The following is a 15,168-nucleotide window of genomic DNA, read 5'->3' as shown; positions in this document are numbered from 1 at the left end:
TATGTGCATGATTATTTTTCCCCGTTCTGCTGTAGCACCCAAGGGCAATAACAGAGATGGATGCCTGCTGCGCTGGTACGGGAAGGGCTGAGTTTGCTCTCAAGGAGCTGGTAATCAGGGGTGGAAAGGTATGCGGGGGGGGGAAAGATGCAGCCCATGCTTAAGGTCTTGCAACAGGCTCATGGTGGCGGGATGCTCTGCCTTCCAGCCGTGCTGCCGTAGGCAGAGAGCCAGGCTGCTCCTTCCTTGAGGCACTGGGATTCAGGGGGGGCTCTTTCTGTGTCCTGCTCGGGCAGAACCCTCTGCAGGGCTCCTCCATTCCTCATCCAGCTCCTCAATTCCTCGTGCCGGGCAGCACAAGGGACAGCACGCCTCGCTGTGCCAGGGACCGTGATCCTGCGGGACCAGGGTGCGTGCTACCATTTACCCGGTTCCCTCTCCCAGCTTGGGGGTGGAAGGAGAGAGATTAAGAGCAGAAAATAACTGTCTTGAAGGTCTTCGAGAGCTCTAACGACATTAGGCCAGGATTTGGGGTTAGTCCTCCCCACCTTTGCCCACGCAGTGGTGGGTCGAGCCCTCCAGCAAGCGCTCGTGGTTGCAAGGGTGGGGTCAGCAGAGGGAATTGTGTTTGAAGCAGAAAATCCCCACCACGCTCTGAGGTTCCTCCTCCAGAGCTGGTCAGAAAAGGGAAGAGAAGAGCGGGGTGGCACTGGGAAGTGGCTGTCAGCGAGCTTCCTCCTCCTGGCCCGTGTCTGGGGCACGGGCTCATCCTTAGCCCCGTTCCCCCGTTAAACTCCTCGCTGCAGGGGCAGGACGTTCGATTGTCCTTCGCCTTCCAAAGGTGGAGGAGCGTTTCTGAGTGGCTCCCTCTGCGAGGGCGGTTGTTCCTTCTCATTTTCTGCCCCAGGAGGATGTAAGCAAAGTAGAAGAGATGTTCCTTAATGAGGCAGGGGAGCCTTGATGTAATGCAGCAGGGTTTCGTGGGGTGTGTGCGGGGGGAGGACCCCTCCCAGCCCATCCCACGCCGGGGGCAGAGGCAGCCTTGAGAGCTTCCAGCCAAGAAGGAGCTGCCCGGGGAGGAACACGGAGGTTTCCCCTTTGATGTGTGCAGGGAAGACGCATTTGGCTTCCTCTCAAAGCCAGGGCTACGGGTGCTTGGCAAGCACTGCGGCACTCCCCGACGGGGCTGTGAACCCAGCCGGTCCCCAGCACGTGGAGCCGGAGCCGCCTCCGCCCCGGCGGTGACTTCCAGCAGCTGCCACCAAAGCGGTGGCACCCAGCGCCCTGCGCTGCCCCCGGCCCTCCTGCTGCCCGTGCGAGGCCTCGGGTGCAGCACCCAGAGCCCCACCACCAGGACGGGAGCTGGGGGGGGGGCAGGAAAGTGCAGACAGGAGGGGCAGGGACCTCCGGACATTTCAAAGTCCTTTGGTGCCTAAAATTGAATGCGGTTAAAGGAGAAAACACCGGCTCCTGGAGCAGGTTCCAAAATAAATAAATCGGTTTTGCTTAGCCGCTGTGCTGAGAATGACAAGCTGGAGGAAGACCACAGGTGGAATTTTCTCTTCCTCTTTGCCAAACTGAGAACTTTTCAAGTGGCAAAATCATAAATGGAAGATGAGAGAAAGGAGAGCAGGAAAAAAAATCTTCTTGCATATGATAGCAGTAGCGAAGTGGGAGGGAAGTGTGAGCTTTGGAGATGTCACTTCTCTGTGTCACTCCCTGGTTTCCCAAAAGGTTCCCCCCGGGGGGCACAAGCTGGGAAAGGTGATGCCAATGGGGCAGTCGAGTGGGACTGATGAATTTTAAAGCATAAGGAGATGGAAGGGGCAGATCAACATGGACAGACACATCAGGTGCTACTGCATGGGCAAAAGGTGTATGAAACGCGCCCACGTAAACCCTTCTCCAAGACAAGAGTTTGTATCTATTTCCCGCTCAGCCTCTGTTTCTTCGGGGAGGATCAGAAACCGCTAGAAGAAACCTTTCAGGAGGAACATTGTCCTCGTTGGAAACCACGGCCTTTTGGCCAGGGCTCCCCTCCGCGTGCAGCATGGCCGAGCAGCCGTGGGGAGAAAAATGCTTCAACAGCCCCCGGGGGTTGGGGGGGACACACAAAGCCCTGGCACGAAGCGCTGGAGAGATTTGATCCCAGGACGGAGCACGTGTGGTTCTCCGCAGCGGGCGATGGATCCCGGGGGCTGGAGGCACGGCTGCTGCTGGCTGCAGAAGGGGTGCTGTGGGTGCGCTGGGCTCGCAGCGAGGCTCCGCAGATGGCAGAGATGCCCCATGCGGCGCACGCATCCCCCAGGACTGGTTTTGAGTTCGCAGAGCACCCTTTGAAAGGAGAAGTGCTGCTTTCCTTTCCGTTCAGCTCGGACACCAAATGTGATGTCTGGGGCTCACCGGTGGTCTTTAGGTGAGCGCACAGCACCCGGCACGGTGGGAGCTGGGCTCTGGGAGGTGCCGAGCACAGACTGGGGGGGCTGCTCCCCCAGCAGGACCCAGGAGCTGGCTCCCGCTGCTCTCGGGGCTCCGAGGGCTGCCCGGGCCCCTGCTCGTGCGCATTGGGAAGGGGATGGCGCGAGGGCAGTCTCCAGTCAGATGCTTCCCAAAGCACAGGGTCCCCCTCTGGCACAGCTTCTAATCAGCAAAGCACTGGGAAAAAAGCGAGAGGGATGTCTGCAAGCCTGGCCGGGCGGGAAGCTGGCCTGCGTTGCAGTGGACTGGATGAGCTAAGTTGATAAAAAGCCCTGGAACAGAGCTGCTGTTAGTGCCATGAGCCTGCCCTGGTGACCGCGATGAGCAGGGAGCAGTAACAACACCCGTGTGCTCCATCGCCCCCTCCAACAAGTTCCCAACCCGTGCCCCCTCGGTGCCGCTCCCCGAGGCTGGGTGACGATGTCCTGGCGAGGTCCAAGCACTAGGGGTGGCCCTGGGTGGCACGAGGTGATGGGGGTCATCCCTGTCTGCCCCGGGGGGGGTGCCGGGACGCGGCACGGTGACAAACCAGCTTGTCACAGAGAGCGGGGAGCGCTTTTTGTTTGAATTCACCAATCTCCCAAATCAGTCACTCTTTTACCATTCATCTTCAGCAGGGGGAGATGGGGGGGGGATTGCTTAAACAGCAGGGAAACTGATAAGCCATAACAGATTTCTTTCTAGTAATTATTTCTAGTAATTAGCTTCTTTTCAGAGGAGTGTTTCTAATCTTGTGTGCATTGTGAGCTGTTGTGGATTGTGTTCTTCCTGGACAATGGTTTTAATCTGCCTGCGGACGGGGGCTTGTCACCGCTTCTGTTTTTTTGTGTTGTTTTTTTCTCCGAACCTATTTCCCCCCTCCCTTTTAATGGCTGGCTGTGTTTTTCCTCCCCTTTCTCCCCAGGACGTAATTCTGATGGAATTAGCGGGGCTGGGAGAGGCGCGCTGTGGGTGGGAGCCGGGGCTGGGGTGATGCGAGGGCGCCCGTGTGAACCCCCCGCGGGCTGGAAGGGGCCGCGCGGCGGCGAGGCACCTGCGTCCTCCCGGCAGGCGCTGGCAGAACCTGTAGGCGACGTGGATCGCCTTTTCTTGTGCGCATCTGCCAGCAGGGCTTGTCTCGGGGAGAGAAACGGCAAAACCGCAGGTTTGCTTGAAAGCACTGCCCGGCTTGTGTTGGAGGGGAGATGCCTGCACTCAGCCCCGGGGGCGAAAAGGGCTGCGGGACGCGGGGCAGCGAGGCCAGACCCTGCTCCTCCTGGAGCTCGTGGCTCGCCTCGAGAAAGAGGAATTTTTATCCTGTTCTTTCGCCTCGCTCCGGGAGCAAATCTGCGTTTGGGAGGGGAGAACGGGAGTCCTGGGTGCAGCCCTGGGGAGGGCTTCGGCTGAGCGCCGGCGCTGCGGGATCCTGCAAGAGAGGACACGCCAGGGAGAGGGGAGGGATTGGGAAAGCACTTGTTGAGCAGGGTTGAAGGCAAGGGAAGGGCTTGGCAAAGGGGAAAGGATGGCAGGGCTCGCAGCGAAGCAAACCAGTGAACGCCATAAATATGAAATGCTCCCGGCCAGTTTCTGGGTGCACCTTGTTTTTAAGGTGCTCTCCGCAGTGCTTCTCCTTTCTGTGCTAAAAGCTGCAGGGGCAAATCCAAAGGACGGGATTCCCTTGGAATCCGATTCCTCATTCAAAGGCTTTTATTCTTGGGATCCTGTTTTTTTTCCGAAGTTTGCTTGATGTCTGCCCGCCTCCTCCTGCTGCAGGATTTGAGTCATTTGGAGGTGGTGTTTGGGGAGATTCCTGGCATTTGCTCTACCACGATTTGCTTCCATCGTGGTCCATGCTGCTCTGCTAGGGTTTAGCTCTGTTTTTTGGGCTGTGCCAAGTCCTGGAGCAGCCTGGCTTGCTGCGTGTGCTGCCAGGCATCTCCCCGGCACCAGAAACAGCACCTCCTTCTGCCAACTTCAGCTTTGCCGGCTCTTTTTTTAATAGGCTCGGTATTTGTTACGATCCAGAAAAGTTTGCCATTCTTCCTCCTCCCGCTTGGCTTTTCCTAGACAACTGAACTTAAAACTTCTGCTGCTGAGATTTTTCTTGCTTTTTCCTTTTTCTATGTCCTCACGGAACAGAGCGCGCGCAGGCACCGGGGCCGTGCTCCCTGCTCGCTCTGAGGCTGCTCCCGTCCCGCAGAGCGCTGCTGATCAAAGGGTGCCGCAGCTCGCGGGGACCAGGCGCGCTTTGTTCCTGCCCTGAATCACGTCAGATGAAAGTAGCAGGTTTTTGAGAAAGATTGGGCAGACTTCACACCAGGCTGCAGTCGTCGTATTTCTGTTCGCGCGCCTTCCAGCGCGGCGTTGGAGACCGTCGGGGCGGCTGGTGGCGGACGAGGCGCTCTGCCCCTGGCTTACGGTGTGTGGAAGCAGCGACGTGTTTGCAGAAGCGAGGGCTCGTGGTTGCTTAACAGCTAAACCATTGTGGAATTACCCTGGTTTTCCTCTGGTTTAGGAGCGATCGCCGTCTCCCTGATGACACAACTTGTTGAGTTATTTGTGTAATGCCGCCGGTGCTGTGGCAAATATAGCCGCTAAGCGCTTTTAAAAATTAGGTCATTTAAGAGATCTGTCCTCTCACATTTTGACCTTAGTTTACTTAACGTTTAAGCCTCTGAAACGAAACAGCGGCGGGGCCTGGCCGTGGGGATGCCAGCACGGGGAGGAGCGATGCCACACGGCGGGGCCAGAGCCGCCCGGTCCCTCCTGGGGCTCTCGGGTTCGGCTGCCGCGGAGGAGGGCCCCGCTCAGAAATTTGGAGTTGAGTTCAAGGCCCCAAACTAAGTCAGTGCCAGGGGCTGCAAAACCAAGCAGCCTCCTGTCCCGTCCCACCTCTCTGCCTGTTTCACTGGGGCTGGTTTGGGGAAGTTTTCTCCCCCCCATCTTTCAGCCGCTCCCCCAAACCTCTTCATGGTGTGTGTAGCTGCCTGCCGGCCCCGGTGCAGCCCCAGTGCATTAACCTGCATCTCCGCAGGCTTTAGGGTAAGCAGATCGGCAAAATCCCCCCCCTGCAAAGTCCTCCCCCTTCATTTTTGCTTGCTAAACCAGCCAAGGGGCAGGATGAAATCACCCCAGCTGGGGAAGGGGTTTCGCAGGGGGCTCATGGAGCCCATCACCACCCGGCTGCTTCCCTGCGCATTCCCCTGCGCTGGGACAGGGACGTCCTGCCCCTGGCCAAAGCCCTTCTGAAGGTCGTCTCCTGTCCCTCGCCCCGTTCCCCAGCACCGTTAATAGGCTGTAATTAACAGCAGGGGAAAACTCCTTGTGTATTTTAAGTGTTTTAAGTCCAGTTTTCTATAATTATTTTTTTTAGTGAAAAAGTGCCTGCTCCCCACTACAAAAACATCTTGTTTTGCTTCACACGGGGCAGTGTAAAGCCATTGCCTTTCTCCCAGCCAGGGGTCCCTCCTCGCCCCCATCCCACCCTGTCTGGGGCTGCGGCACTGCCCCGGCACCCCTGGGTGCCGCCTGCCGGGGCCGCGGCGTGCTCCAGGGAGGTGGCTGCGAGGGAGGGGGCTGCGGGGACGTTTCAGAATGGAAATGTTTCACCGTGCCTCTTGGGTTTCTTTTTATTTTTTTTATTATTTTTTTCCCCTCGAAAGCACTATTCTCAGCAGCGCGTGGGCAGGGTGAGGTTGAGCGCTGGCAGGAGCCGCCGCGGGGTGCTCAGGGTGCTGGGGCGCGTGGGCCTGGCTGGCAGCGGGGCTGCTCCTGCTCGCGGGGACTGAACCCAGGGGCTTGAGGAGGAAGGGGATGCTTTTCTGTTCAATGCCTGCTCTTTAGAGCCCCGTGGTCTTTGGGAAAGTTGAATATCCACCCAGAAAGAGGAAGGAGATAATCCGGGAGGAGCAGGAGCTCAGTTCTGCTGAGATGGTGTTTCCTATTGTATGGGAAGCGAGCGCAGTCTGGTCAGTCACGCCTGGCTTCGGGTTTGCTCTGCCCCTGCCAAATTCGAATGGCTTTTTTTAATATGTCTGGAGGGTTGGTTTTTTGTTGTGTTGTTTTTTTTTTTGCTCTGGTCTGAAACTGCCAGTTTCCATGGCCACAAGCACTTCCCTGCATCGCAGCCGGTTTGGGGTTTTGCTTTTTAGGGACCGAGCGAGCCCCGCTGCTCGTGAACTTGAAAGAGCTCCTGTGCCAGCAGCAAGCTGCTACCTGCTGCGGGTGCCCCTGCAGACGGGGGCAGGAAGCTGCCTTACGGGAACGGGCTTCGTGCCTCGGCAGGAGGGCACGTGTGAGGAACCCCCGCTTCCCTCGGACACAAAACATTTCTTGTGTTTTTTCTTCCCCTTTAGGGAAGAGCGGCGAAAGAGCCTCGTACTCCACGTTTGGAAGAGACACGGGGATGCCAGGACTAAACCAGGTAAGGATAAAACACGTCGGGATTTTTGCTTTGCTCTGTGGCTGCGCTGCGAGGTGTGAGAGCCCAGGGAAGGGGAACGCAAAGCGCCCTGGCAGCTTGCATCACGCCTCTGGGCACGGGGCCCTGAAAAGCCTCTGGTCTGCTCCGGAGGGGTTATCGGGTGCCTGCGGTTCGTACGTGTGCTGTCAGAGCCAGCAGCGTGATGGAGGTGCTGCCCCCTCCGGCTGCCTGCCTGGGGGCTGAGCGCCGCCGGGGCTGTTTGCCCTCCTCTCCCTGCTCCCCTCCTGCCCCCAGCATCTCCTGTGGGGCAGCCCCGGTCCGACACCTCCGTCACGCCACACCGCAGCTCCCAGGTGTGCTGGAAGCAGCTCGGCCCGCGAGAAGCCCATGATTGAAACAAAGAGGGAGCAAAAGCCCTCTCCGACTAACATCACCCCGTGTGCCAGAGGGAGTCTGCAGGATGGCCTCTGCCTTGCCTGGGCAGGCATCGGGTGGTGGCTGGGTTCCTGCTGGTTCCATCGAGGCTTGTCAGTGTGGTCGGGGAGGGACACGGCTCGGGAGAGCTGCCCCTCGCTGCAGCAGCCGTGCCCCGCTGAGCTGCCCCCTGGGAAGCCCAGGGGCAGGACCAGGGCTGTGCAGCGGGGGGAAATTTGCTTCCTGTGGGGAATCCCGCGGGTGTAAATCAGAGCCCGGGAGTGCAGTCAACCAGCACTGAGATAATCTCGCCTGCTGCCACGGGCAGCCAGAAATAGCTTTTTAGGAAGGAGAGCGCACCTCCGCCTCGATGTGCTGCTGCAAGAGCCCCCGGAGCCCTGCACTGGTGCCCGAGCGCTGCCCCAGGAAGCCGTCCCACCATTTCATCCAGCTTTTGGAGCAGCTTTTGGCTGGGCAGCTTTTTATTTTATAGATGTACACACACACATATTACGTGTTTTAATTTTACACAAATTTGTCATAATTTCCTCTTCTCTGAACTGAGGATGTTTCCTTTGCTGAAACAGCTGTGCTGGCTGTCTGTGCCAGAGTGGATTTAATTTACCACTGAAGCTGCTAAAATAAAAACGGGACAGATGCCAAGCCGTGCTTTTTAATGTTATGGTTTTGCTGGGGTTTCGTGGAGGAGGGGGAGATATAAGGTAACAGACGTGGGGTGGGCAAATGGTGCCGCGGGCTGGGAGAGGCCCTGGCGCGGGCGCGCGGGGCCGGATCGGGTGGCAGCGGGCGAGACGGAGCCCGTTTGATGTGGAGGGGAGACAAAACCCCTCTTGTCGCGGGCAGCGAGCGGGGCCGTCTGCCTGCTCGCCGTGGCCCCCAGAACAGTTGTTGCTTCTGGCTCTGCTTCTGGCGGGGGGGTTCGAACCTGGTTTGCTGGAGAAGTGACGGAAAATTGTCCGATGGCAGATGCACGGTCCTCCCCAAAATGCCCTTCCCAAAATGCCATCATTCCTTCCCAAAACACCCCCACTGAGGCAGATTTGCAGCTCCCCATTCACTTAACCCTTAGCTGTCTCTGGAAGCATTACCAGGGTGAGGAAGGGGAAGAAAATGCCTTTTTCTCTGGGAAGTTGCCTTAAAACCTCGGTGGCTCTCCTGGAGGTACCTGCAGATGGAGCAGGGCAGCAGTGACCGGCCACCGGCACCTCCTCCAGCCCCTTGCTTTTCTTGGCCAAGCTGCTCCATGGCACATAGCGTTTTCAGCGCAAAGGTAATATGACCGGTGGAACAGATTGCAGGAATTCTACCAGCTGTGAATACATGAATGCTCTTTCCCTCCCTAACCCCTTTTTTAGGAGGCTGAGCTTTACAGCAGTCCATTTTTCTTTCCGGTCTCTCAAAAGCTCGAAGTCATCCTTTATTTCAACTTGTCCTCTGAAGATGACTTGAAACTAAACTTGTGACTCAAAGCCCCTTTGCCAGCCCTGTTAAATTCCACGTAAATACACATATTTTTCTCCCGAGGTGCAAGGGGCAGTGCCGACGGCCGTGCTGCTCCCCTGGGGTCGGGCTCCCCCCAGGGTCAGCTCGGATAAACACGAGGGAGGAGTTTCTTCTTTTTAGAAAGACAGATTTGACTTTTCCCTGATACAAACACAAGAGAAAACCACCAAGAGAAAAGGCATTGCAGCTCCATTGCCTTGCTTACAATGGGTCTGGCTGCCTGCCACCATGGACTGGAGAGGAACTGGGATCGTGGGCTTGGTTTTACAGGGAGGGAGGGACTTGGAGATGTGCGGTCAGATGGGCCACAGCCAGTGTAACCTCTCCCATGTCTTGCAACCGAGATAAAACGTGTTTAGGGCGATGTTCAGGCATGGCTGAGAGTTGAGACAGCGCAGGGGCTCCTCCAGGAATGGGGCTGTAACACATGGGTTTGCTGGTGGATGAGCACTGTATCTTTGTTCCTGTCCTGGTGCATCCCCCCAGCTCCCAGCTGTTCCTGAAAATGGGGAGAGAAAAGGGAGAGAGTTCTTACCCCAAAGTAAATGGGGTACATCACTCAGCAGAATAAGCCAGTGAAACCACATCGAGCAGAATGAGACCTCGCAGCTGGGTCCCCAGCAGAACACCACCACCCACGGGCCCCTCGTGGGTGCCACATGGGCAGAGCTCGTGGCCTCAGGCAGATGCTTCCCACTTGCTTGGGTTTGCCGGCAGGATGGCGAGGGAGACACAGAGCCCCTCAGCCTGACGGTCGCCTCCTCTTGGCCATCATAGCAGATTGTGATGCTAAAACCATCGGCGGAGTCTCATCCTGCCCCGGTGGGCAGCGAGGTGGCACGGTGAGCGTGGGACCACGATGCTCCCTGCTACGGCACCTGCTGGAGTGCACCCCGAGCTTGTAGAGAGGTTCCTCACTGGGGTCCAGTGAGAAAACACAACTTGAAAAACCCTTTTCTTGCTGCACATGCATCCTCCCCACCCACGTATTTACATTATTTCTTTCTGGCCCTTTGGCTTGCTGTTTTTTTCTCTCTTGGCTGAATTTGTGCAAGGGTGGCTCAAGGCAGCTCTGTTCTATCCGAGGGAGCGCGGTGGTTTTCCAGCGTAATCACATGGAAGGGCTTCTCTGTCTCCTTGTTTGCAGACTGGTTTCCTGCCCAGCGAAATGGGAATCGCGAGTCCAAGCACGCTTTCCCCCACTGGGGTGAAAGGGGGGTCTCAGTATTTTTCTTACCCCAACAATCCTCGCAGGAGAGGTGCTGAGAGCAACATAGGTAAGTCGCTTCTGGCACCCCCTGATGCCACCGCTTCGGTCTGTGCTGAGCCTGGGTCAGGTCTGTCTTCAGAAATCAAAATGCTGAAGCTGCCATGTGTTCACATAGGTGCAAATCTGGCCTTTTTTTTATTATTTTTAAAAGTATATATACAAAAACCACCTGGGAATTTGGACTCTCAGTCCTGTGGAATTTCCTTCTTTCCAGCAAATGTCAGATTGGGTGAAAGATGCAAATGGCTTGAGGTTCTTGTAAAAACACCTCCAGCCACATTGCACATCAGTAGTTGTTCCTGGAAGACCTTGGGCTGCCTTCGAGGTGCTTTTGTGGCTGATGGCCCTCAGCAGAGCCCTGGTCCCACTGCAAGCGAGCTGCAGCAGCACGAGGTCGGGGAGCTGCGCACCCCACCGTGGTGGGGTTGGCTCCAACACCTCTCCCTGCCCAGCTGCCCACATCTGGATCCACCTGGAAAATGGGCATTTTGCTTCCAGTGGAGCTTAAGGTTGGGTGTGAATTTAATTTTCGAGTGAAGATGAGGCCCAGTTCACCAGAACTTGTGTTTCTTGTCATGGTTCCACCCCTCACCCCCACCAAAAGTCTCTTTGTTGCTATTTTGGGCTTTCCCCAGCAAACGAAACCAGAAGTGACCTAGTGTAACATGTATTTTTTCCAGTACTTTTCAGAAAAAGGCATTCGCTTTGATATTGCCACTTGAAAATGGTGCTGCTTTATGTTGTCAGCCTGGGAAATGACTTTTTGCACCGTTTCATTCTGTGTGATGAATTTCTCCTCCTGAGCTCTACCCAGCAGAGTCCTTGGCTCCACAAACTTTTAACCGGTGCTTCCTCTAGAGCCATTCCTCAGGATGTTTCCTCACTGCCTCCCCCCAAAATTTGTCTCCCACCCTGCCAGCTGTTTGGGGCTGGACCCGGGAGGGACCGGCCCAGATGCTGCCAGGGCTGCCGTCCTGCAGCGGGGAAGTTTTCTGAAATATTTCTCTTCTAAGGAGCAAATGAAAATACAAATCCATTGCTGCATTTGTTTTCTTTCTACATCCTCTCTTCGTAAACCAACTTAAACTATGTCCAAAAAAGCCAGTGAGGGATTATTTATGGGCTCTGTCTCATCCAAGGAGCAAGTGCAGCCTTTCTGTGCCTGCTGAGCATCCCTTACTGCAGCTGTCCTGCGGGCTCGGTTTGCAGGTGAAACTCGCCCTGAGGGTGCAGATGGGACGAGGAGTCAGGGACAGGAGGAGAGGCTCATCCTCAGTTGCTCTCACTACTGACCCTTTGGCTATGGGACATCTGAGGTCCGACCTCTATCTGCGGCTGCATTTTCTGTCCCTGGCTTAGCTGTAGCTTGTTTTCCCTCCTGCTAACCCCCTTCGAAAGTCTGATCCACTCTTCTTCTCTTTCACCCAGATGGACAGCCCAAAAAGGTTCGGAAGGTGCCTCCTGGACTCCCCTCCTCGGTGAGTCCAATAAACCAAAGATAGCCGCGGATCTCCCATCCCCTGCTCCCTCTGCAGCCAGCGCTGCCGTCCCCGCGGCTCCAGCCACCCAGCCAGCAAAGCATCCTCATTTTGGGGGGGGGGAGGTGGGAGGGGTCTGGCATTTTAGCAGGACGAGGAAGGGTTTTACTGCCCATGCCTTCCTTCATGGGAGAAAAATGGAGAATCACTGCGGGGCTGGGGTGCTATCAAGGCAAAGGGGTGGCGGCGCTCCCCGAGCAGAGCAGCCTGCGGTGTCTGCGCCCGGCCCCCTGCCCTCGCCGCTCTCCTCGGCCTGACGTTATGTCGCGAGTGCCCCAGTGAAATGCAATATTCGGGGCGATCAGATTTCACTCCAGAAGGGAAACCAAACTAGTTGTAACACAGGCAGGCAGCTGGGGCTGCTCCAGGTGTGTGCGCTGCCTGTGCTGTTTTATAAGAAAGCCGAGCAGCCTGTAGGAATATGTTAGCCATGCTCCTGCGGCTGTTAGAGGGGAATAAACTGAACAATGTCTTTGTGGCTAGAAGTAATGGGATCTGCAGAAAAGCTAATTGGGGCGGGCTGGAGGGTTCTTGCAGGAATATGGGAGCTGTCTGGCCGTGCAGCGGCCGAGGCCGCATTCCTCGCCGGAGCGTTTGCGTGCTCGCAGGGGCTCGGGCAGGCTGCGTCCTGTGGGAGGGCTGGAGCTGGGGCTTGGGCTGGAGCTGGCATTTGGGCTGGAGCTGGGGTTTGGGGTGGCTGGAGACGCGGCTCTTGCCGGAACACATCGTACCCCTACCCATAGCTGGAGTTGGCACAGCGTGGAGCGAGGGGACGCCCATGGGTGTCCAGCCATGAGGAGCTTTTGTGATGTTGCTGCTAATGTAAAGCATGGTCTAAAACCTGTGCTGTGGAAACGGGTCCCCAGCTGCCAGTTTGGGGAGGACGGAGGAAGGGAAGGGCACTGAGGGCTTGCTGGCATCGCCTCTCAGAGTGGAGGGTGGCAGAGGGCAGCGAGCAGAAGCCCGGCTCCAGCCGGCAGCGCTGGGTTGCTCTGAGAGTCTGTGTCTTAACAGAAAACCAGCTTGAAGCAGAATTCGTGTCGCCGCATCGTGCTTGTGTGAAATTCGGAGCTTCTAAACCACAGCTGACATGTGGGGAAAACATTGCTCCCGACAAATGGCCGTTTATTGGCCTCAGATATCAAAGGCAGCGGGGCCCTGTCACGCTGGCGGTGCCCGGAGAAGGGCCCCAGCCCTCCCAGAGGAGCTGTTGGTGTTTGCTGAAGCTCGGCCCCGTGCCTGTGTCAGCGTTGACACCTGCACCCTGCTCTTCCACCCCAGGAAGCGCTGCCTCCCGACCCGGCGGGCCCTCGCCTGAGGAGCCCAGGCCTGGCTGCGTGGGCCGGAGCCATGCGTGCGGCCGCCTGCGCCCGGCCTTCGGCCCCCGCCAAAAAAAGCCCACCTCATTCAAGCTCGTCCCCACCGAGCCCCTTTCCCCAGCGGAGGCTGCCCTTCTGCCGTGACCTCCAGCTTCTTGTTGTGTTTTTGAACTTCCATGCCAGGAGAAAGAAATCCACACCTACGTGGTGAGGAAGGCAAAAGGCCCTCGCCTGCCTCAAAGGCAGCAGATCAAAGGCTCTTTCGTGTCTGGCTTGCCTGTGAAGGAGCCCGCTCCGTGTTATCGCTGGACCCCATGCAAAATAAATAGGTTAATAAGCCTCTTATTAAAATAAAGTGCTTTAATCTGTAATTCTGTAGCTGCTTTGGAAACTGGGAGTGGTCAGCGGCTGAAATAGTTGGTGGCTGAGGTGGGAGCGATGGTGCCGAAGGCACCGGCGGTGTGAGATGGTTAAAGAGGGACGCGAGGGGCAGCTGCTGGCTGCAGACAGGCCCATGGTGCCCCCTGGCTCATGGAAACCGACCCCGTTTGGGGTCAATTCCTGCAAAATAGGTCGTTGGGTGCTGGGCTCGCGCGGCAGAGTGCAACGCATCTCGCGTGCCTCGGAGGGCACGGAGAGCCCCCGGGCCTCCATCACTGCATCCATCCGATGTGGAGCTGTTACGGAGCTGGATGGCAGGGTCAGGGCTCCTACTTGCGCTCTCCCACACACAGCCGTCCCCAGGCACAGCACCTGGGGCTGGATGAGGCCCCTGCACCTCAGCTGGCCCTGCTGGAGGAAGATGGGGGGGATTTTGTGCGAGTTGGTTCCTGCAGGGTTTTGTTGCTGCAGTGAGCGTGGTGGCTGGGAGCTGCTTCAGCCTGTGAATTCGCAGTCTGGTCACTGCTCTGTTTGGTTTTAGTCTGCCTGGAGTCCCACCCCAGTTTATGCATTTAAGCAAGAAAAACAGGGAAGGGGGAAAAAAACAATAATAATGAAAAAAAATCTCTGCGAGTCCCAGCGCTGGGGCTTTTCACGCAGCTCCCTTGCCGGCTCTCGCCGCGCTGGCAGTTTTAACCAGAGGAAATGACCTCACCTGGAGGTCCCCGAGGCCGACGCCGGAGCTGCCGGCAAGGGCTGGGGCCGCGGGGGGGGGGAGCAGGGACCTGGCGCTGATTTACCGCTTCCTGCGGCGCTTGGCCAGCAGCCGTGGCTCGGCCGGCTCCCCCGTGCGCAGTGGGGCTGGGATGCGCCTTGCACCCTCTCTGCTGCTCTAGGGAAGAGCTCAGACGGCTTTTTCAAAGCCTCCCCTTGGGCCCCAAAGTGAAATTAAAGATCTGGAGGGGCTGGGGGCACCGGTGGGGCTGGGGTGGGGAAGTGGGACCCTCGGGATCTGATGGGAGGCAGAGGGTCGGGGACGTTGGAACAGGGCAGGTTCGCAGTGAGGCGAAACCCCCTTGTTTTGCAACCCTGTTCCCTTCTTCCCCGCTATTTTATTCTTCTTATTTTCGCTCTGAATTTATTAAATGGATGCTGAGGCTCACCACGGCCCCCCCGCCCCGCTGCCGCACAGCTGCCTCGCGCGCTGGCCAGGTGCCAGCCCCTGGCAGATGGCGCAGGGCTATTAGACGTGCTTCATTCGATTCCCTGTCCCAGCTCCCGCTATTTAATCAAATTATAGGAAAAGTCAATTTACTGGATTCTCATTCTTCACAGCCTCCTCCATTCCCCTGCTCTCCCCGGCCGCCGTGCGCACGCGCTGCCCACGCGTGGAGCTCCTCCAAAGCCACGCTCGATGCGGCACAAAGGCAAAGCCCCCCCCAGATCTTCATTTGTTGAGCGAGGGATGGAGGGCGGTTTCTGTCTGTTAGATTTTACCCTTCCCCTCTCTTTATTTTCGTTTTTCACTGGCTCCCTGGTGGCGCTGGTGCCCAAAAGTTGCTTTTAGCTCCCTGGTGCCCCATGGGGTCCAGCCGCCCACCGGGGAAGCCCCACGCTGGCCCTGCGGAGGTTTTTCCAGCTCTGGTTTAGGGCACAGCCTCCCCACGGAGGTCAGCACCCAAAGGGGAGCAGGCAGGGGGCTACGGGGGGCTGCTGGCCTCGGGCAGAGCCGCCTGCTCCCAGGGACAGAGACCGGCATGGATGAGAACTGTGTGCAGGGTGAGCAAGCGCTGCCCACGGGGCTCAAGGGAAGTTGGTCCAAGAAGCAGGAACCTGGGGCCC

At 57.4% G+C, this 15,168-nt stretch overlaps 1 protein-coding gene across 14 annotated transcripts in view; it reads left to right on the top strand.

Moving 5' to 3' along the window:
• TCF3 (transcription factor 3) overlaps positions 1-15,168 on the top strand; it is a 64,725-nt gene that overhangs the window by 36,377 nt on the left and 13,180 nt on the right. For all 14 annotated transcript variants that reach the window (XM_035348225.1, XM_035348239.1, XM_035348238.1 and 11 more), the window contains 3 exons: positions 6,813-6,880; positions 9,966-10,095; positions 11,517-11,566. In XM_035348225.1, coding sequence (XP_035204116.1) covers positions 6,813-6,880; positions 9,966-10,095; positions 11,517-11,566 — 248 coding nt within the window. The remainder of the gene's footprint in view (positions 1-6,812; positions 6,881-9,965; positions 10,096-11,516; positions 11,567-15,168) is intronic.

This window comes from Oxyura jamaicensis, chromosome 28 (assembly GCF_011077185.1).
Source record: "Oxyura jamaicensis isolate SHBP4307 breed ruddy duck chromosome 28, BPBGC_Ojam_1.0, whole genome shotgun sequence".
In the NCBI taxonomy this organism is placed as follows: Eukaryota; Metazoa; Chordata; class Aves; order Anseriformes; family Anatidae; genus Oxyura; species Oxyura jamaicensis.
Note: the sequence above shows the minus strand (reverse complement) of the source record. Positions and strands in the feature narration are given on the sequence as shown.